The 20,864-nt window shown below is 41.0% G+C and overlaps 2 protein-coding genes across 4 annotated transcripts; both read right to left on the minus strand.

The window, feature by feature from the left end:
• Nucleotides 1–2,401: 2,401 nt before the first annotated feature.
• Nucleotides 2,402–11,072, minus strand: LOC144741293 (long-chain-fatty-acid--CoA ligase 1-like). 3 transcript variants are annotated; one of them, XM_078623879.1, is made up of 20 exons: nt 10,878–11,072; nt 10,472–10,586; nt 8,517–8,581; nt 7,821–7,922; nt 7,627–7,726; nt 7,379–7,554; nt 6,873–6,905; nt 6,712–6,763; nt 6,544–6,617; nt 6,074–6,151; nt 5,827–5,961; nt 5,589–5,723; nt 4,304–4,399; nt 4,131–4,203; nt 3,906–3,994; nt 3,689–3,805; nt 3,452–3,595; nt 3,259–3,363; nt 2,663–2,734; nt 2,402–2,542 (listed from the first exon to the last, which is right to left on the minus strand). In XM_078623879.1, exons 1-20 carry the CDS (start codon nt 11,070–11,072, stop codon nt 2,402–2,404), a joined length of 2,097 nt encoding a protein of 698 aa, XP_078480005.1. The 3 variants fall into 3 exon arrangements, with proteins under 3 accessions (XP_078480005.1, XP_078480006.1, XP_078480004.1); XM_078623880.1 differs by having other exon boundaries at nt 5,827–5,957; nt 6,070–6,151; XM_078623878.1 differs by lacking the exon at nt 6,074–6,151 and adding an exon at nt 6,203–6,280.
• A 5,096-nt stretch (nt 11,073–16,168) lies between these two features.
• Nucleotides 16,169–17,593, minus strand: LOC144741290 (lactosylceramide alpha-2,3-sialyltransferase-like; the record flags this gene model as incomplete). Its single annotated transcript, XM_078623874.1, is given in 7 exon segments — nt 16,169–16,351; nt 16,353–16,481; nt 16,815–16,973; nt 17,142–17,309; nt 17,311–17,329; nt 17,462–17,532; nt 17,534–17,593. Coding segments are annotated over 7 exon segments (789 nt in total), but the record flags the coding sequence as incomplete, so codon positions are not given.
• Between the last annotated feature and the right edge of the window lie 3,271 nt (nt 17,594–20,864).

The following is a 20,864-nucleotide window of genomic DNA, read 5'->3' on the forward strand; positions in this document are numbered from 1 at the left end:
GTGGGATTAGAATAAAGGAATTTCTCCTGGGATGAACAAAGTACTTCAGATTCTGATTTTGTATTAGTACGCAGCAAAATAGGACATAAACTGAGATTATCCCCAGCAACTCTACTATTTGTGTCTTAATACCTTAACACGGCCAAATGTTCTAAAACACATGTTGACATAGTATGACATAGTAACTTAATTGTACTATAATGATCATCAGTGTCCAACACATATGGATCAATTGCTGATATTGTCAGTGTCACTACGGAATATTATTTTAGGCCTGGACTGTTGTGCATGAACTTACAGTTAGACCGATATGCATTGTATACATATATAATGTATAACTAAATAAAATGTAATAGTTATTCTGAAGGAGGCATCCGCAATAGTGCACAGTTTGACAGGTTTGTTTGTTTTGTTTTGTGTTTTTTTTTGTTATTGGACAACTGACAGGAAAAGACATTATGGTTCAACCAGTGTTAGCTAGCTACATTAGCAGACCTGTCGGAACACAGATGTATCAATGTCGTGCACTGCATTGAAATAAGACCTGCACAGATAGATACGAATTCCGACATCGTCGGCTATTATTTCTATCTCTTACCTCATTTTGGAAAATTGAAGTCTAAATGAAAAATCTGCTCAGTAAACAAACAAGCCAGCTTCCCGCGAATCCTTTTGATTTCCGGACTGTACCATTCCTAAGTCATAGGTGTGTACGTGATAGTCCGTTTGTTTAAGGAGACAAAACATAGCTTGCAGTACAATTAAGTTATTAAATTTGGAATATTTTGTAGTATTTTATAGACTCTGGTAGTATGGTTAAGGATAACTCAAGAAATTGGTCATAAGAATTTGTCAGTAATAACAGCAATCCTGTGCGTGGAATAATTGAGGCTTAGCTCTACGGGGAGTAAAATGGTTCAGTCTCCATTCGGAAATATTTTCCTTATTTAACAGGGGCGTAAGTAAATCAACCTTATACATTAACGTCATTGGCTTTGTGCAGGCAATACATTTGAACTAAAATAAACTAAACATACAACTGCATTTGTAGAAGGAAAATAGAGAAAGAACACCAAATACATTTTGACAATGTTTTTAAGTAATTCCACTATTGACACACAAGAAATAAAAACCTTCTGTGTAAATATGAAAAAAAAAATACACACATATTTGGAACATATACACATCTTTCCGTGTGTAGACTATTCTCCCAATTGAGAAAATAAGATTATGAATACGCAGCTCTTTACATGTGTTTTAATTACATTTTCTCTTAAATAAAGTAAATTACAGTAAGAAACAATGACAGCAACACAAGTGTTTAAGATTCAAGTTGTAGAAAATGTTTTGGATATTGTTTAAAATTTAATAAAACATATAATCTTGTGAAACTTGATCCCTTTCAGTTCCATCATAAATGAAGACATGTTCCCTTTATCCTGTAATTGTTCTGGTATGTGACTTTGTAGTGCACTGACAGTTTGTTTAAATATGGCTCATTCTGGGACCCAGCACATAGAAATGGGCAAAAGCTTATTAAGCACGTGAGGACAAAGAAAAAAAAAAGAAAGAAAATCAATCTTATCATTTACTGTGGGTCTCTCAAAAATCAGATACCATACACCAGGGATCTACAGGAATCTTATTCCGCTGAATATGTATATATACTGTATGTATGTGGTTGTGTACACACAGAACTGGGAGAATGGCTCCACAGCAGATACCAGGAACAACATCAGAGATCTCTGTCCAAAAGAGCGCAATGCTAGGAACAGCTAAGATCCTGCGCAGAACCCTCAGGCTCCCAGGCCTCTGGTAGAGGACCCGAGTCTGAAGGAGAAGGAGAAACACACACACACACACACACACACACACACACACACACACACTATATATATATATATATGATGACGACATTGGACTAAAAACACCATCAAATCCCAATTAGATAAAATGAAATACAGAGTAAGAGTTGTACAGTTGGTGAACATGTATTAGAAGTCAGTTTTCTCTCTTCATCCTTTAAGGTAGAAAGTGTTGTGTGTGAGAAAGAGACAATGTGGTCCTGAGATACTTGAAGCTATAGCTGCACTTTGATACAAACCATTAAAATTGAATTGAATATTGAATGCATACAGTATCATAAAATAGTTAATCAAATCAACAGTGGACCACACAGAATACAAATACAAACTATTTCATTAATAAAAACATACATTTTATGCATAAAATCAACTGATCCAGTGAGACTTTGTTGACTGAATCACTTATATCATGGACTTTTAAATGTTTTGAATCAAATTTCACCTCCTGAGGTCTAAACAGGCTGACCCCTGCCGGGTTTGCTTTGACTCATAATTCCAACACCTTTGGTAGCACTCCAGTTGTTCTTCTACTCCTTCTACATCTTAATCCCAGCGTACAGCTCGTCTATCTTGGATCTGAAGTGCTGTTGCAGTTCATTCCTCTTGGCCTTCAGTGTCGGAGTCAGCAGACCGTTGTTGACTGAGAACATCTCAGTGTGGATGTAGATAGCTTTCACCTAGAAGGCAAGGTTGGATGTGCTCTCATGAGCAGTGTGATGTGTACAGCGATACCTGAAACTGAACATCATTCTGAATGGGAAGTTATTTAGCAGCAACCAACAGTATCAGCATTCTACCTGTTCAAAGGACTTGAGGCCTCCCTCTTTGCCCAGCCGCAACATGTCAGCCAGGATGACTGCCTTGACATCCTGCACAGTCCCAAAACAACGTCTGAGTGCAAACTGGAAAAAATCTTGTGACCATAAAGGGGAAATTCATCAACTACAGAAATAGCTCTACATTCAGCTCAAACCAATCAGATCAATGTGAATTGGTGTTTGGTTAAACTTAGCCTTTCAAAGCTGTTAAAATGTCTTGTGCACTGACTCTTTGTCAAACTTGACACAGTTAGAGTTTTTTTTTGTCAACAGTATCAGCCTGAAACATACAAAGGGTTCTTCCGTGGCCCATATTAGGTATAATTATGAACTTAGGAAAGTTTGTTTAAGTCTGCTTTTTTTCAATATTCATATCCACGATAAACTAGGGATTTATGAATTTCTGTCACAGACTGGAATCAAACATTGCTTTGCAGATGCAATTACAAGTGCACATTTGTTTTCATAGTATGCTGAGTGAAAAGTGGATGTACAGTGTTTTAAGTGAAATTTGAAAGCAGACATGCAAAGCAAAAAGGATTGGTCAGTACATCAGTTGGAGTCAAATGTCTTACTGCTCTGTCACACAGTTCCTTGTAGTTGCCCTCCACGCCCAGAGTCCTCTTGGTCCAACTAGACAGGAAGTCACAGTCAGGAACCACCACTGCTACCAGACATGCCTGAAGATAAATGTCAGACAAACAGAAAAGATTGGACCTAATCAAGTGCAGTTCGTAGGAAGATAGAAGTAATAGAAATGTTCCTGACCTGCAGACTGTCTCCGTGGACAAAGACCTGTGCCAGTGCATCGCTCCTCACGTACACATTCTCGATCTTTTCAGGAGCGATGTACTCCCCCTGTGCCAGTTTGAAGATATGCTTCTTCCTGTCAACAATCCTCAGCGTGCCGTTCTATCCTCACAAACACACACAGTACAAACATCAGAACAGGTGTTTATGTCATAGACGGGAAGAGATACAGGAAGGTGCTGTTTTTTTCCCCACCGGAAGCCATTTCCCAATGTCTCCAGTGTGAACCCATCCATCTGCATCAATAGTCTCTGCGGTCTTCTCTGGGTCGTTCAGATAACCCTGGAACACGTTCGGACCTTTCACACACACCTAAAGAAAACAAACACAAAACTTTAAGTAGACTGCACTGTACACATGCATACACTGTACACATAAATAAATAGAATAAAATAGACGTATGATGTATCACCTCTCCCTCGCCGTTTACAGCCAGGTAGTTCATCTCTTCCACATCCACCAGTTTAACAGAGTTACAGGGAAGAGGAGCTCCAACGTGACCTGAACATACGAGGTCAAGTTAAATACCAGTGGAACATTAACAAAGCCTGCGCAGCCGGACGGCCGTGGCTCTGGAGGTAGAGCAGGACGAATCTCATGTCTGAGGAACCCAGAGTTGGTCCTAATGCTGTCATACCTGCAGTCCAGTCACCAGGCATGGTGGAGGTGCATCCAGCGGTACACTCTGTCTGTCCATAGCCTTCATAGAACTACAACAGACAACGATTATTACTGCTGCTACAGAGGAGCGTGAAAGAGATGGTAGAAAGTGTAAAGTCAAACAAACAGGGGCAGGCAAAGGTTTTTAACCTGACATCCGATTGCTGCTCTGAGGAAGGTGAGGACAGAGGGAGAGATAGGAGCCGCTCCTGTTATCATGAGACGCACACGGCCTCCTAGGCTGGCCTGAGGAGGAACAGATTACACATCATCAGCTGACTATTACTACCGCAACAATCGTCCACAGTGTTTTGGAAATAGGTCACCTGACTTTGAATCACTGTGATTTTGATTCTGTCCCCGAAGTTGTTAAACATGTGACCAGTTTAGAGAGCATTTAGCTCGTGCTTGCCCTCTGGCAAAGGAGGCTCTTACCACCTCTCAGTAGTCTATGAAGGAGCGTTTTGACAAAAATGCTGTGGCACGCTTGTTCAAAGCAGGTGACCTGGTGAACTGGTGACCCTGTCCCCGGGTTGGCATTGACTGCTTGCTTCTCAGGCCCCTACGCAGTCATGGAGAAAATAAGTGACACTAAATATGTGATTTGCACTCCTGCACGCCAACATTAACATGTTGCTAATGCCGCCCATGTGAGTAATGCGAGCAGATGCTGGCAAGAGTTAATGATGACGGGGGGAAAGAGAGGGGGCATGGGACACGAGTGGAGGAGATGCTATAACTGTAAATATTGACTTTCTATGTCAGGTTCTAATTTGAAGGTGTGAATTAATCTCTGTTGTGATGTACATGTGAGTACCAGACACCAAGGATCCACTGTCACACCACCCAACTGAGCTGTCTGAATGTGTAGAAAAAAAAAAGTAAAATGTGACTGAAAAGAGGTCACATGATTATATCAGTGTAAAATCTGTGTGCAAAATTAAATTTTCTTTTTTTGTATAGCCCAACAATTAGAAAAATTGGAAAATTAGAGTAGCCCTCAATTTCGGGGGGCAATGGGTACATGTATCCACCACTTTGTGTGAAGATTCATTTTGTACCCACCATTTAAAATATGGTGGGTACAAAAGTTATAAAACTATGACGACAATAGTAGAGTAGGTGCACTCATGGTGCTTTTCTTTGACACAGTTCCAGTGGTGTGGATGAATGTGAGCCCTTGACGATCTTCAGCAGTTTAAATGGACAGAGGTCAATGCCAACCTGTAGATAAGTCACTGATGCCCATGTCTTAGACGCTCGAACAGGGTGAGGCAAAACTACCAGAAATCCTTTTCCCAGGGGTAAAAGATGTTGCATGCACTGACTCAAATAGTACTAATGAGTACCTACCGGTAAAGGAAAATACTGCTGTGTGGAACTCAAATGACACCCAGTGAGCACAGACAGTTTTCACTGTGCAGTTTCAGCATACCTGGACCTTCCTGAAGATGAGTCGATCCCAGATGCTGTCTCTCCTCACAATGCCTTTCATCATCTCTGCCTCCTTCCGCTTGTATGCAAATTCCAGCACCCAGCGCTTCAAAGAGGTGTTAGCCTGCCCAAAGATCTAAGACATGGTGTATCAATGTCATCATATAGGACAGGGGACATTCTTAACACTGATTACTGTTTTACTAATTTACTACGTGGTGGTTGTAAAGCTCACCCACCTTATCATACATGCGGTTGAGCAGTCGAGGCACCACAGGGAACACAGTCGGCCTCAGAGTCGTCAGGTCATCCATCAACAGCCTGATGTCTCCCTGGAAATAGCCAATCCTGCCTCCCTGCACTAACATCACTCCCTGTGAGAATCAAGAGGTGACATGACATATGGAGTTAGTTATGTGTAAAGAACGAGTGGTTGACAAGCACTGAGTTTTACTAAGAGGGACTGAGGGAACTAAGAGAACCTACCTGCACCACTCTCTCAAACATATGAGCCAAAGGAAGGAAGGAAATATGGATGTCACTGGGACCCAATGTGCAGACAACCTAAGACCCACAAACACACACACACACACAATGACAGGGAGCTGTCAGTACCTCCACCACCCTCTCAAACATGTGGGACAGAGGGAGAAAGGAAAGCATGACGTCTTCTGAAGTGGTCTGAGTGTACGACTGTGGAGAAGAGGAAAGAGCTCATCAAAGGGAGGGAGGGCTGATGGTTTGTTTCCCATCTGTACTCCTTTTAGCTGCATACTCTGCTACTGAGTTTTTGTTTTTTTGTTCAGACTGCAGCAGCAGCACCCTCAGCAGTGTGTGTTTGTCAGTCTCTGGGCCAAAGGGTGTCATAATGATTCCTACATTTATCTGTTCATGATCGAGAGATGCTGTGGAGGAACGTGTTGCTTGCATTTCATTTACATGTGTTAGCGTCTCACCTCTGTTATTTTTAGGAAGGCTGAGCAGTTAGATACAATATTCCTGTGTGTCAACATAGCTCCCTTTGGGTTTCCTGAAAGCACACACACACATTTACACTCACAGCCATAGCAGTGTTATAAGAAACTCAAAATTACAGTGTGTGTGTGTGTGTGTGCACACGTCACCTGTTGTTCCACTAGTGAAGCAGATAACCGCCATGTCCTCAGGTCGGGGAGGCTGCAGAGGTTAGAGTGTCAAAGGTCAAAGGTATCACTTCACCCACCCAACACTCATTTCATCCTCATCGGCAGGTCGAAGATCATTTAACAGGTTGGTGTTTACTCACCACTGGCTGGTGATGGTGGAGCCTCCCTATAGTCTGCTCAAACAGAAAAAGCACAATGTAATTCTGGCTGGATTTCTAATTCAAAAAACATAGTCAGAGAAAAGTCACTGTCAAATGAGATGAAACAACACAGAAGAAACCGAGCCATCAATTGCATGTTATGTTAATACTTATTGTATTATTTAGACTACTGATGTTTTATTAATGGGATATTGTTGATAAAATAGAGGTGACTGCAGGAAGATACGTAGTGTCTAACACAGCAGCTAATGGGAGACAAACAAAACGAAGAAGAATATCCAGATTACCAATATGACTTTGAATATGATTCGAAATACACTGATTAGACTAGCATACATGCTTGTTGACATGTCACCCAAGAAAACAGTATTACGTACATGCCGTGACTTAAAAAAATCAGAACGCAGATAAACAAGATGGACAGAATACGTCAAACTAAAAGTGAACATCTGAATCTGAGCAGGTCCACACCCAGAGGGTCTAACCTCCATCTCCTGCAGGCTGAGGATGTGGATTCCAGTCCGGTGGCCCCTGTCCACTACATCAGCACTGGGGTTCTCCATCACAACGATGGTCTTCACAGAGTGCTTCCTGTCCTTCACGCATGCCAGCACCAGGTTAACTTTATCTGCCACGTCGCACACAATGGTTGAGATGGAGGCTACAGAAACAAATAAGGTCAGATAAAATGAAACACTGACGTGTACAAGCTGTCTACAAGGGGCTGGTTTACCTTTGTCTATGATGTAGCGGATGGCTTCTGATCCCAGCGTGTCGTACAGAGGGACTGACACCAGAGAGTAGGTGTAACACGCCAACTCAGCGATGGTCCACTAAAAACACACACACTCAAGTATTACGGAGACACGAGGAATCATCAGTAAAGACGAAAGAAAATCCCTTTTCCCCACAGTGTTGCATCTATACCTCAGGTCTGTTCTGTGAGAAGATGCCAATGTGGGGGTCTGTGGTCTTGGAGTGTCCTTTGTGAAGAAAAGCAGAGCCCAAATGCTCAGCTCGTGCCATAACCTGTAGTACATACACACACTTAATGCTGCACATTTAACACTGTGAACAAGGTATCAATGACATGAGCTGGATTATGTCCTTGGGTATTTACAGTAAATTGAGCAGGAATAATCTATTCCCGGATAAATTCTATATTAATTATTGAATCAATTTGATATCTTGAAAGCTTCATTCTGCCAGAGGAATTTATCAAACCACATTCAGGTTTAGCCTGTGTTAACAGCTTCTAATCTTTTATTCACATTAAGAGCAGGCACAAACGATCCAGGGATAGAACTTTAAACTTTAAATGAAAACACCAGAGGCAGACTTTGAGTGCTCGCTAAAAAAAAAAATCATTCAATCAATCAAATAAATCATTCTGGATCCTACATTTTTCTACAAAGCACCTGGATTATATTAAACTCTCAAAGGCTTGTAAGCAGACATTAGACCTTGTAAATTGTTTTTAATTTCACTTTCTGTGTTTGTCGTTCAGAGTTCCTGCTACAAATCACCAATCTCATGTCTGTTCATCAGTTTTATGTAGATGGCCATAAGACATCAACTAACAAACTAATGAGTGATAAATCTATGCTGTGGACTCTTTCATACCTCTCCATAGGACATCCATTCATAGGCCTGCTTGGGTTTCCTGGAGCCCAGGAAGGGACCATTGTCTGGAGGATGACAGAAGGAGGGGAAATGAGAATATTAGAGAAAGTCAGTGGTTCCCAAAGTGGGGGGTGGGCCCCCTAGGGGGTGCTCAGAGCAATTGCCTGGGTGGCGTGGGACGTGAGACAAATGAATCAATCACAGTCACACTGTGCTCGCATAACAGGTTTTTGACAGGGTTCCCACGTAAACAAAAAGGGAGGATGAAGCATCGCCAAATGTTCTTCTAAAGCTATTATCTTCCAAGGCAAAGACATGAAAATATAATGACACATGTCTTTATCTTTCTTTCATACCTTTGTCTTCACTTGTACAATGGTGGGTAATAAGGAGACCGCAATGTGTTGTCTTAACGTGCTAGCTTCTGACAGCTTGAAGCCGAACAAGCTAAGACAGCACTTGGAGGTGTGTGTGTGTGTGTGTGTGGGGGGGGGGGGGGGTGCCCGCAGGGCTTCCCTTGTGTACCAAAGGGGGCCCAGCAGAGAAAGTTTGGGAACCACCAAGTATTGAATCATTTCATATCTGTTCTTGCTCCTTCTCCCACTCTTTCCACCAATGAGCCCTCACCAAAGCTGCAAGGGTAAAACTGCAGCAAAAGCAGCCATGTGCCAAAATACAGTACATCAGCACTTGTTAATGTTTACTTCACAACAACATCAACAAGATCTTTGAGTGTACAATGGGCAGGGTGACATAACCTGACCTGAGGTTCTTCTTATATTTCTGTACCTCAAAAACAAATTAAAAAAACCATCAACTTCAAAAACTTGACATTGTCTTCACCCTGGACAAATGCACGCAAGCACACACACACACACACACACACACACACACACACACACACACACACACACACACACACACACACACACACATACACACACACTTCATGCATCAGTATAGAAAAAAATGTTAAATCTGTGGTGTAGTCGTAGAATAGTTGTTTTGTGGTTTGTTCCAAATCCAGTGCTGACATCACCGAATGCAGCTTTATTTCTTGTATTTGTCAGTGACATTAGAAAATGTTTGTGAAAATCAATGGGAAAGTGGGCCTCATTTTGGCCATCATGTTCCACACAGTCCTAATGCCACAAGAACTACTATTGCAATTAAATCTGTGCTGTTGCTCATCTTTGACGAATCGATGCCTCAAATTTAAAACAAAGCCAAAACCTGGCATTTAATGGGTTAAAATTGTGAAAACTCTGGAACTTTTGTTACTTTTGAACAGAGAAGAGCTGTCTGAAGGTATATGCAATGAAGCAGAAAAAAAATATTGAATTGTGATGATTTTATAGCAGTTTGAGTTTGCCGGTACATTTTCATTACATTGTCGTCAAAATTTGTATGAGTGTAAGAAAGACCTTGAAAATTAACTGACATTAGATTGAAAAAATTCACAAAAAAGCAACATTCCTGCAAAACTGCAAAACTTCATGCCACAAGCTGTAATATAAGCCACCTTAATCAGCAAATAAAAAAAAAAAAAAAACAGCCCACGGTACAGATTTTACGAAGGATCCCCTGAAGGTTAAGTTCACACCATCTTAATCACTGGATGTCTTCACAATGACATGTAGCCTGTATCTTCACCCACTCTGTCTGCTTTGCTGGAAGTCACCGGAAGTTAACACTGCTGTGAGATGTGAGTATATGTGAATCCTCCTTGTAAGTTCCTATAAACCCCATCAGTCTGTTATTTCATCAGTAGTTGTCATCGTAACAAATGTTATATACTATTTGCTACCGGTTGCAAGATTTTCACTGAAGTTGTATTTTCATTGATATTTCACAATGCAACAGGGCTAAAATAGAACAGAGGTAAAACTAAACATATACAGTATGATGGGTGTGTGATTTTGTCAGCTGGGTCTTTTGTCATCTGAGTGACTTACTGGATACTCGGGCTCCTCGGAGGAAACACTCATATATTGTTCTGGCATCGTCATAGTAATGTGTCATGTGACTGTCTCCCTTCTGCAGAACAGACTGGCGCACAAACTCCCCTCCCTGATAACAGAAACAAACACAGGTTATGAAAAGGATTCTACAGAAATCAAAGTCAGTTCATGTCTTCAAATAAAACAAATACAGACACAAGAAGTTAAGTCCACTTGTTTATCTGTTTGTTACCTATTACGGGCAAATACAATTTAAAAAAAAAACAATCAAGTCCTGTCATGTCCGGCTTCACGTTGGTTGGCATTAACACTATAGACTGGAAATGAATAGAAATAAAGCCATACTCTGCGTAAATGATGGCAGCTTTTGACTCTATGATGCAGGTGACCTTCAACTCACCGGAATCTCAGATGACTGCATATGCAGGTCACAAGCAGGGGGGAGGGGCTTGGGTCGCGTCGCCATGTAGTAGGTTGTGGCAGCAGCCACGGCCCCCATGCTGATTAACGTGGTGGTGGACAGACCCCTGAGGTACTGACTGACATCCTCTAGGTCTGGCAACCTCAGCTTCTGCAAGAACTCGTGGCTCAACATGCTGCTGCCAGTGGGGTGTCAGGTGTGTGTGTGTGTGTGTGTGTGTGTGTATGTATGTGTGTGTGAGTGTGTGCGTGCGTGCGTGCGTGCGTGCGTGCGTATGTGTGTGGAGTGGTTGGCAGGGTGGATGGAGTGGTTGCAGGAAGCCTGGAGCTGAGGGGAAGGAGTGTGTGGGGACCAGGAAGAGACCTGGTGAGACGAAAACAAACATTTAATATTTTCTGTTTGTCAAAAAAATTAGGATTGAGCCAGCGTTTGTTTTTAGTCAGATCATACTTGATCGTCTATCAGGAAATAATGAAAATAAGAAAATCTACTGCTGAATCCAAATAGGTTCAACCTCTAAGATTAATAGCAGGGTATTCAGTTTCACCGAGGCTCAAACTGCAGCAGATATAATTAAATCAGACAAAACTGAAATCCGAGAGACAAGTTTAGCAAGGTCTCACGGTGTGTGTGTGTGTGTGTGTGTGTGCGCACATTACAGACCAGTCTAGCAGAGATGATGTGTACTTAAGAATAAACAGATTAGCAGGCCCATCTTCTTGTGAGGATGAAGACCTTAAACTCAGATTACCAGCTTGCACAAAGTAAGACACCAGTATACACACACACACACACACACACACACACACACACACACACACACACACACACACACACACACACACACACACACACACACACACAGGTATACTTATCACAGCGAGTTAATCATGTCATCAGTCTGCTCCCTGTCAGCAGCATAGAAAGTCTGTCTTAGTTCCGTTGACACAAAATATGACAAAATGACTAAAATAATCAGTCACCTGGCCTGACACTAGACTGTGGGTACATCTGATTATTATGGGATGCTAGTGAATGCTAAAATGTCACACATATAGAGACTATTTTCAGTAACCTGACTCAGTGTTTATGTCAAATATTAACTATCACAATATACTGGTCATATCAGGCCAAATAAGAAAAACCCTTAAGTGTACTGTGTTCTATCACAGTACACTTTCTATTCATGACCTTCAAACATCTGTCCATAATGACTTGTTAGACGGGCGGTAAATGCCCTGAATCCCATCTTCCCGAGCCACTGAGGTACCACGAGGAAAAAGACAAAGACAAAACTGACTGACAAAGATAAAACTGAGTGTGTGAGCGCCTGTCCAACACTCATGAAAAAGTCGTTCACACACGTTCAATCAGGACAAAGTAGCTAGATGAGCATTATTACTCATACACATCTCCTCATACACTGAATCGGTCCTAGACTCACCTGGAAGAGAAAGCGGAACGGTGAAACAGGGGAGTAGCTTTCCTTGTCAGTGCTGCTACAGAAACCGGTCCACGCACACGTAAACACGCACACACACACACACTCGCTCTCTGGAGGAACAGGAAGATACACCCCTTCACGACACAGATATTCAACCAGTGACTCAAGCGTTCAACTCTCACTGTTTGTCACACGTGGATTCTGTTACAAGATGATGTGTGCTAATTTACCAATAAATGGCCAGACTGGTTCCAAGGGGGATTCTGATTGGGCAGTTGAAGGTTGGCAATAAAGCTGATTGATTCATAGACCTGATGTAAATTATTAATGAATCATCAATGATCGGCTCAATGAATTCTTCAGTTGTTCAGAGCACATTTAATACTTCTCTGCTTGCTGCTCTCTGCATGTAATATCTATACATTTGTGTTTTTACACACCTATGACAACTTTTTTAGACACTTCCCTGCGTACGTAAGAAGTATGCAGGTTCTAGCAGTTGCCTGATACCTTCACCTTTCACCCAGAGGCCTCTGACCTCTGTGTGGTCAGCTGGGATGATTAGACTGAGTGAGATAAAAGCTGACATCCACAGGAAAAAAACATAGGTAGCTGAACTATTGAGTGATGTGCAGAAATGCACTGTTCTGTCCCGCAGTGTTCAAAAGCGGCCACTCATTTGTGAGTAATGTAAAATGATATTTTTTTGGCATTCATGTTTTATTTTGTTTTTAATAAATGTGGCACTAAAGACCAAAGGATTTCCATGTCTAAAAAATATTCTGATGTTTTGATTTGGGTCCATTGGCAAAATCTTTTCAAAATTAATGAAATTCATCTTCGGATGGTTTGAAGTTTGTCCAAAATCTCAACAATGCACAAACAAAATATTTGAAATCTATTTTCTGAATAATTGTTATTTGTGTTCCAGTGATTATATTATTTTTTGATATTACTATTATTATTATTTTGTGACTCTGGTGCTTGTGTATCTGCCTGAATGTATAATACCACAGCTGTTCATTAAATATCTGCTCACTTTAACGTGTCACTCATTGGCCGGTTCATTTGTTCAGACAGTTGCACAATGTGACATTTTGGCAGGTTGAGAAGCCAATATATATATAGATTATTGTACATCACTGAAAATGCTTAAATAAATGAATAAAACTAATCATAGTTTATAGAATACAGTGGTGATTTCATTGTTATTTTAAAGGGAAAAAATGTCTTCAATGCGTTTGTTTGGGAATAAATAGTGTGCACTAAAAACTATTGTTTGGGAATAAATAGTGTGCACTAAAAACTATGATTTGAGACTGTTATCAAGCTGTGTGCTTGTGTGTTAAGTCTACAGATGCTCAGACTTGGTAGTTTGTTTTTCATTTAAACAGTAACATGATGTCAAACATAAACGTTAAACATTGTCAAAATTTCATGACCTGACGGAAAACCTCAGAATATCTCTGGCAGCCACTTTGATGAGGCTCGTCTGGACCTCTTGTTTACTTAGACACTAACATGACATCAGAATGATAAACAGGCTTCTGCTTGCCACAAGTACCTCAACATGTGTCTGGTTTCTGCATGTCACATGAAAAAAATGATATGTCTATCAGGATAAATACCTGGGACATTAAATCCATTCAACAATGACCATTGCAATGTCACCCTGGAAGAGAGATAAGGATCAACAAAGGATTCTCCATGTCACATATGCATTCCACCATCTGACCACATCCCCTTCCCACAGTACAACAAACTCTTGAATGGGCATCTAATTGTATAGTGAATGCTTTTTGCTCTGCAACATTTGTCTGTAGTATTAGAATTATTCTACATTTTTCATATTTCACTAATGCACAAAAAGCCATGAAGATGTCACTGTCACGAGTTATCAGAATATAAATGAGCATCTTTATGACCGAAGCTCTTGTTATGCAAACCATTTGAAAGTTCTTCTACATTTACCATTTAGTTAGTCAATCTACATGGGCAGTTGGTTGAATAAATGGTACCGTCCAGTAAACCTGTATGGGAGCAGCAGCATTTGTGGTTCTCCACCCAATTTATTCAGCTTTTACCTCAACGCCTGCACATTACAGAGGATTATTATGCTTGAAAACAAAAAAAAAACCAAAAAAAAAACAAAATAAGCAGTTTCCAGACAAGTTAGCTTGTGTTTGTGTGTGTGTGTGTGTGTGTGCTGTCTCTGGAGGGGATTGCTCACCGCCTCAAACCCGAGTGCCCTGGTGAACATATCCAGCGCCACCGATGAGCCAATGACCATTAAGTAACAGTCCGACAGCCAATCACAGAGAAGTCACCTTTCACCTCAAAACCTGCAGCGTGCCACCACTACTACTTCTCCTCAATTTATCAATGTGCAGCGAAATGTGCCTCCTACTTCAGTGTGTACTGACAAGCGCCTCTTCGTCTGGAATCCAGAAATACAATAAATGTTGTAACCGGGTAGATGATTGTTCCAAAGCACCGAACAGCAGCTGTTAATATACAACATGACACCAGAGTTAGACTCACAGCTGAAATCTAAAATCAATCTACTCACAAGCACTTCGATCTTCGTCCTCTTCAGCGAAACATCTGGTAACTGAGTTCAAATGACCAAAACGGATGAATAAAACTATTTAATAAAACGAAGGTTGTTAAAAGGGGGAAAACGCGCATATAGAAATGTTTTGGGCACAATACCTGTATGGTTAAGCGATATGTGACAATTAAAACCAGCTAACTGAACCAAAAACAGTTGCAGTAAAATTAAAAATGTCACTTGGTTAAATGCTTTTAACCTGTAACGCGCACGTCTAACTTCCTGTCAACACCGCGGTAAACTAATGAACTGAGCTACTCTGGTATCAGTAAATGTGTTATAAACGACAGTCAAGAAACAATAGCGAAGTGAAGTACTTCCCACCTGTTCGCGGCAGCTCACCCGGCTTCTCGTTGCTGACCACGCGAACTCAACTATTGAGGGAGGGGAGTGTCGCAAACATAACTTCCGACTGAGCGTTTCAAAATAAAACAACCAATTTCCATGTTAATGTATGAGACGGTCAACACTGTGAAATTATAACTACAAAAATGATCTACAAACTGATTTAAATGTATTCAAACAGATCATATAACTCAATAATTAAAATCCAAATCTTGAGTGAATTTCACTGGCCCAACAAACATACATACATACATACGTATACACACATATGTGGAATCATTGCTCTATATGAAAACTAGGCTGTATGAACTTCTGTTATTATCACTTGTTGGGAGATAAGCTGGTCTGAGTATTCAAGCAAAGTCCTTCCACTATCTATCAAAGAGCATATATCTAACACAAAGCTGCTGCACTTACAGTACAGGCTGTTAAAAGTATGTGCCCTGATGTAGACATGTGTTCACAGTTCAAAATGTTATGGCATACAGGAAATAAATAGAAGTACATATTAATTTTTGTAAAACAAAAGAAATATGACCTTGACAATGTTTCAATTATATGACATGAAATATATTTCCATCATCTACAGATTTTATTCGTAAGGTCCAACAAATAAAAATGATCAGTGCATTCATCGTCTGTTAGTCTCACAGAAAAACACAATTATAGGACTCAATAAATGGAGAAACTTGTATAACACAAATTATAAATAAACTATACATTTCACTGGTTCATTTAAAAGGTTAAAACTATCCTTACAACAGAAAACTGTCTCTTTTAAACTTTTTTTAAAAAAAAAGCACTTATGGACAAGATAATCGTTTAGATAAAAAAGAAACAGTTCTCGTCTAATAGTCTTGGAGCAGCTTTTCAGTGTTTCCATAGAGCATGTTCAATAAGGATATATATTGATAGTGCAGCGGTCCAAGCAGGGCAGAAGGAGCAGTAAATCCCCCCAGTCAGGTCAGCGATAGCGCCTTCCCTGACCATGCTCTGTAGTAGCTCGGTTTCTCTGTCCACATTGTGCATCTTCTCCTGCAGCATGGCACTCATGGGACAGATGGTCATAGTAATGCAAAGGAGCTCCCTGCTGGGAGAGGTTGTATCCAAAGCCTACCAGGCTGACCTCATCACAAAGCAGACTAGCCAAATTCAGTGCAGACATCCCCAGTGTGGGCACATTCTGTGGAAAAACACAAAAACGTATTCGTTCAGTGTTCATTTTGCTTGAATTGACATTTTTTCTCCAAACACCAGCAGCTAAATATTCAATTGGCTTGTATACGTCAAGTGACTCCAGTTCCTCATTAGCCAAGATGCTGTGTGCTACTACTTCTGCCTGGATCGTCAAGTTCAATGGTCGGTATCTAACAACGCTCATAAAATACATACATTGTTGCTCACAGTCCATATATTCTAGCGGTGTTCAGAACAGAAAAATAAAACATTTGTTAAAGATGTCTCGGTGTAAGACCACAGACAGATATGTAGGTGCAGCTGTATGAGAGTCTGGTACCTGGTCCCAGCCCCACAGACGGGTTGTAGGTGGAGGGTATTTCAGTAGATCCAGTGCAGTCTCTCTAATGACCTGTGGATTTAGAAGGCGGAACTTGTCTGGTTCCAGAGGAATATGATCTGGAACTTTCTGCCAGAAGAAGAGCCAGTCCAACAAAGGCTGCAAACAAGGTCACATTTTCATCAAACTAAGTGTACAGGCAACCTTCAGTAGATAAACGTGTAGTGGAATCCTGTTTCTTATTGTTGTCCTAAGATTTGGCGTCTTTACTATCTTTCAGTGCATTCTCACACATAAAACACAAATATCTTTCGCACCTCCACTCACCACAGCCAGCTTGTTGATCATAGCAAACATCCAGCTGACATCTACACTTTTATACACCACTGCTACGAACAGAGCATGCGTGTCTGTGTCGATCCAGTGCCGTGGTGTGCCCTCTGGGTAACTCATTCTAATGCTGGTTCGATTCCCAACATCAACACTGAAACTCTCCCAGTGGACCACTGTTTAACCTGAGGGAAGAAGACAAAAATCATTTAATGTCCAGCAACATTTGTGATGACATCGACTGATCTGACTATTATAGTAATAGTGGAGGAGTGTGTGAAGAGAGTAAGCATTCCACAAAAGGAACGTGTTTTTACCTGATAACGGTGTGAAAGCGATCAATGAGTGAACCCAGCTCGAGGCCTTTCAGGATGCCTCCATTTCCCACGGACCACACAGCGCCGACATTCACCAGATGCCTTTTCTCTCTGGGGCACAAGATCTGGCAGCTGTGAAGAAAAACCACAGGTTCAAGCACAGACATTTTAGGGGACAGGTGCTCAGTGAAACTTGAGGGCACCTTGTGAGGCGTGTGGAACCTCTGGCTGCCTTATTGTTGCAGTGTGATAGGATATTTGAAGAAAAAAAACAAAAACATGACAAGCATGTTAATGTCACGCATATCTATTTAAATATCTTAATAGTAATAACATTATTCCACACTGGTAACAACAGAATGGAACGTCAGATGCAAAGGCCGGGTCAATACAACGCTAAGACTCACCACACCAGACTGTAACTGCCATGACCTATCTTCAATTCCCTACTACAAAGCTGTGTTCAGCAGACACATTCTAATATAGTATTTATTTTCCATGCGTCAAGACTGATTTTTGATGGCTACTATTTCTGTTTGTCATTTCGCAAATACATCACCGCAAGTGTTAAAGCGGCAATATTTCATCATTCATCATGGACATTGATCAGGACCCTCTCCACCACACAGTAGACGGGTTGACAGACAGGTAGACAGACAGAACACTGCTGCGTAGGGACAGAAACTTTTCCTCTCATCACACTGTACAGTAACAGCTAAAAACTTGCACTTTGTTTTTACATTTTTATATTACATGTTATATTGCCATTTTATTACACATAGGTTGCTCTTTTTATTTCTTCATGTTGTTGTCACTGTGTGTAATGCTGCTACTTCACTGTAATTACCCAGTCTGGGATTAATAAATTATAGCTGCCTATTGATTTATATCTGTAGGTTAACACGAGAGGAAAGACAGACTCCAAGCAGTTCTCATTCCCCAGGTCGTCAGATAATGACGCTTTGGGACCACCAGCCCACAGTGTTGATTTGTGGCTAGGCTAGCGGCGAGCTTGCTTAGCAGGGTGAACAGCCAGCTAATTTAGTCTGTTTAGTCTGTTTGGCGTGTATGAGACAGGCTACTTCACAACAGAGACAAATAAATGCACCATATGGCTGGTAACTGAGGTTTAGGAGTCAAACTATACAGTGTCCTGTGCCGCTGTGCAGATAGGTCAGCGCTACTGAGACGCATGTTTGGGTCTGCTCTGCACCTTCACGTTGACAATGAAGAGATGGGGCGGGGCGTGTGTGTGTGTGTGTGTATGAGAGTGTTAAAAAAAAAAAAGAAAAGAAAAAGCTAACACCGAGGAGGGCACTAGCTTGGTCCAGAGGGACGGGCAAGTGCTAAAGCACCACCTGGGATGGTGGATGACGCCATTGTTGTCTGAATGACCAGTTATTATACTCTGTTTAAGAAATAGATAGTAACCTCAGATATTTAAACAATCAAAACATTTATTGGTATGCAATAAATAAGCTCCTCTACGGTAACTCTGTTTAAAGTGCATTTACCTGATTAAGCAGTTCTTGTATTTTCCCCCTGAAGACCTCTGAACCCAAAGGGGGGTGGATGCTGGAAGAGGTGATCAGGAAGCGGCACATTCTTCCACAGGAAAGGTTGGGTCACGTGAGAGGAAGCAGGTACACGTGCTAAAAAACTCTGTCTGGCGCTGTTGGGATGACACGGACCCTCCAGAACTTTGCGAATATACTCCTGCACAAGCTGCAAAACAGAGGGAACATCGGTGTGCAGACACTATTGTCACGACTGCAACTATTTTCTATTTTCTAGTGGAACTATACATTTGTTCTCTGAAACAAACACAGCGAGGGGGTTCAGATTAATGTTCCAGACAATGAGCAAAACAATGTCATCACAACTACCATTGACGAAGAATACTCCGGACACTGCAGATGCACAGGGTCACTCTATAATGAATAAATAGGTGAACGCAAAAATATGCAAAATACTGTTTATCATTGGTTTTAAGCTAGCAGTAAAAATCTGGACTTACTTTGTCAATTAACCATAGAGTATGAAATGAGAACTGATATTGAGGAAATCATTTGAATAACATCCCTCACAGAAAGTGACTTTTAAAGCCAGTGTGAAGTGAAACGGCATTGTCATGCATGTGATGAGCAGAGATGTTTGATCACCAGGTTGCATCAAAACAAAGCCCATTCAGTCCTTCTGAATGACTCAGGGAATCTGGTTCGCGCCAGCTTGTTTTTATCTCCTTTTGGAAACTGATCATCTGTGACATACAGGACAAGAACCTTTGCAACTATAATAGTAGTTTCAGTAAAATAAGCGTCTTGTGCACCTTTTTTTGAGCAGGGCTGACATGCCACTCCCCAGGTTTGACTTTCTCTCTCCCAAACCGTGACAGGGACACCACCACCTAAGCCCAGCAGACCTAACACACCACAGAGGCCAAGCACACGCCTGGACACACACAGGACAAAAAGAGACAAGTTTCACCAAACTACCGCAGTGCAGTATAATTAGAAATCTTATCATAGAGGAAAATCTGCTTTTAGAGAGGCTGGAACCAAAATATAGTTAGGGTGTTACTTACTGATAACTTATTTAATTGTTTTTGTGAAATACTATTCTAACCGATCAGAATATACATGATGTGCTTGATATTCTACCTTTCAGAAACTAATCTTGACCAGCTATTTAATTCAGAGCACAGCACACCCACAAACCAGAGGTTGAGTCAGATGCCTGGAGCTCTGACGCAAGAGTGAAAAGATGTTAATGGTTATGAAACATGAATTTCGTTTCCGTTTCACTTGTCTGCTGCCAGACAAACACAATGGGAAATTTAAAGTGGAATTTAAATGGATAGTACCTTACTTACAAATTTTTCAATCCTTTGCAGTTCTGTGTACTGTCTCACATCATCAAAGATTCTCTGACATTAACCATTAGTTCAGCACAGGTTTGAGGTAAGAGAACATAATAATGTTTTAAAAGTGAGCTGTGAAAAGTGAAAGTGAGCTGTTTTCAGCTTATGATCAGTTCCAAAACCTATTGTGACGTCATCATCTGAAAAATCCTCGTTCATCTATTCAGAATTAAATATTCAGAATTAAAAGTGTTTTCCCTTCGAGTTTACATGGAAATAATAATTCTGAATTGAGGTTTACATAGAAGACACGTTAGATGTGCTTATACTCAATTTGTCTATATGTATTTACATCCACCGGAAGAAAATGTTATTTTTGAAGCAACAGCACGACAACATTACATCAATCGTTTTCTTTTACTCTGCTGAGGAGTATGAGGGAGCGTTGTCATTTAACATGGTATGATATGAAAACTATACACTGGTTCATTCATGAAGTACAGAGGTTTTGGTGATTTTTGTCTGGTTAGAAACGTGGCTGCA

The sequence above is a fragment of the Lampetra planeri genome, unplaced genomic scaffold (assembly GCF_965212315.1).
Source record: "Lampetra planeri unplaced genomic scaffold, kcLamPlan1.2.h2 scaffold_494, whole genome shotgun sequence".
Taxonomy (NCBI): domain Eukaryota; kingdom Metazoa; phylum Chordata; class Hyperoartia; order Petromyzontiformes; family Petromyzontidae; genus Lampetra; species Lampetra planeri.

What these genes read in the sequence shown, in the direction of transcription:
- LOC144741293 (XM_078623879.1), bottom strand. Translation starts at nt 11,072, where the DNA reads ATGTTGAGCCACGAGTTCTTGCAGAAGCTGAGGTTGCCAGACCTAGAG. An exon ending in CCTTCCTAAAAATAACAGAG is followed by an intron (nt 6,152 to 6,543) that starts GTGAGACGCTAA and finishes TGTGGGTCTTAG; the next exon opens with GTTGTCTGCACATTGGGTCC. An exon ending in TCAACCGCATGTATGATAAG is followed by an intron (nt 5,724 to 5,826) that starts GTGGGTGAGCTT and finishes ACCATGTCTTAG; the next exon opens with ATCTTTGGGCAGGCTAACAC.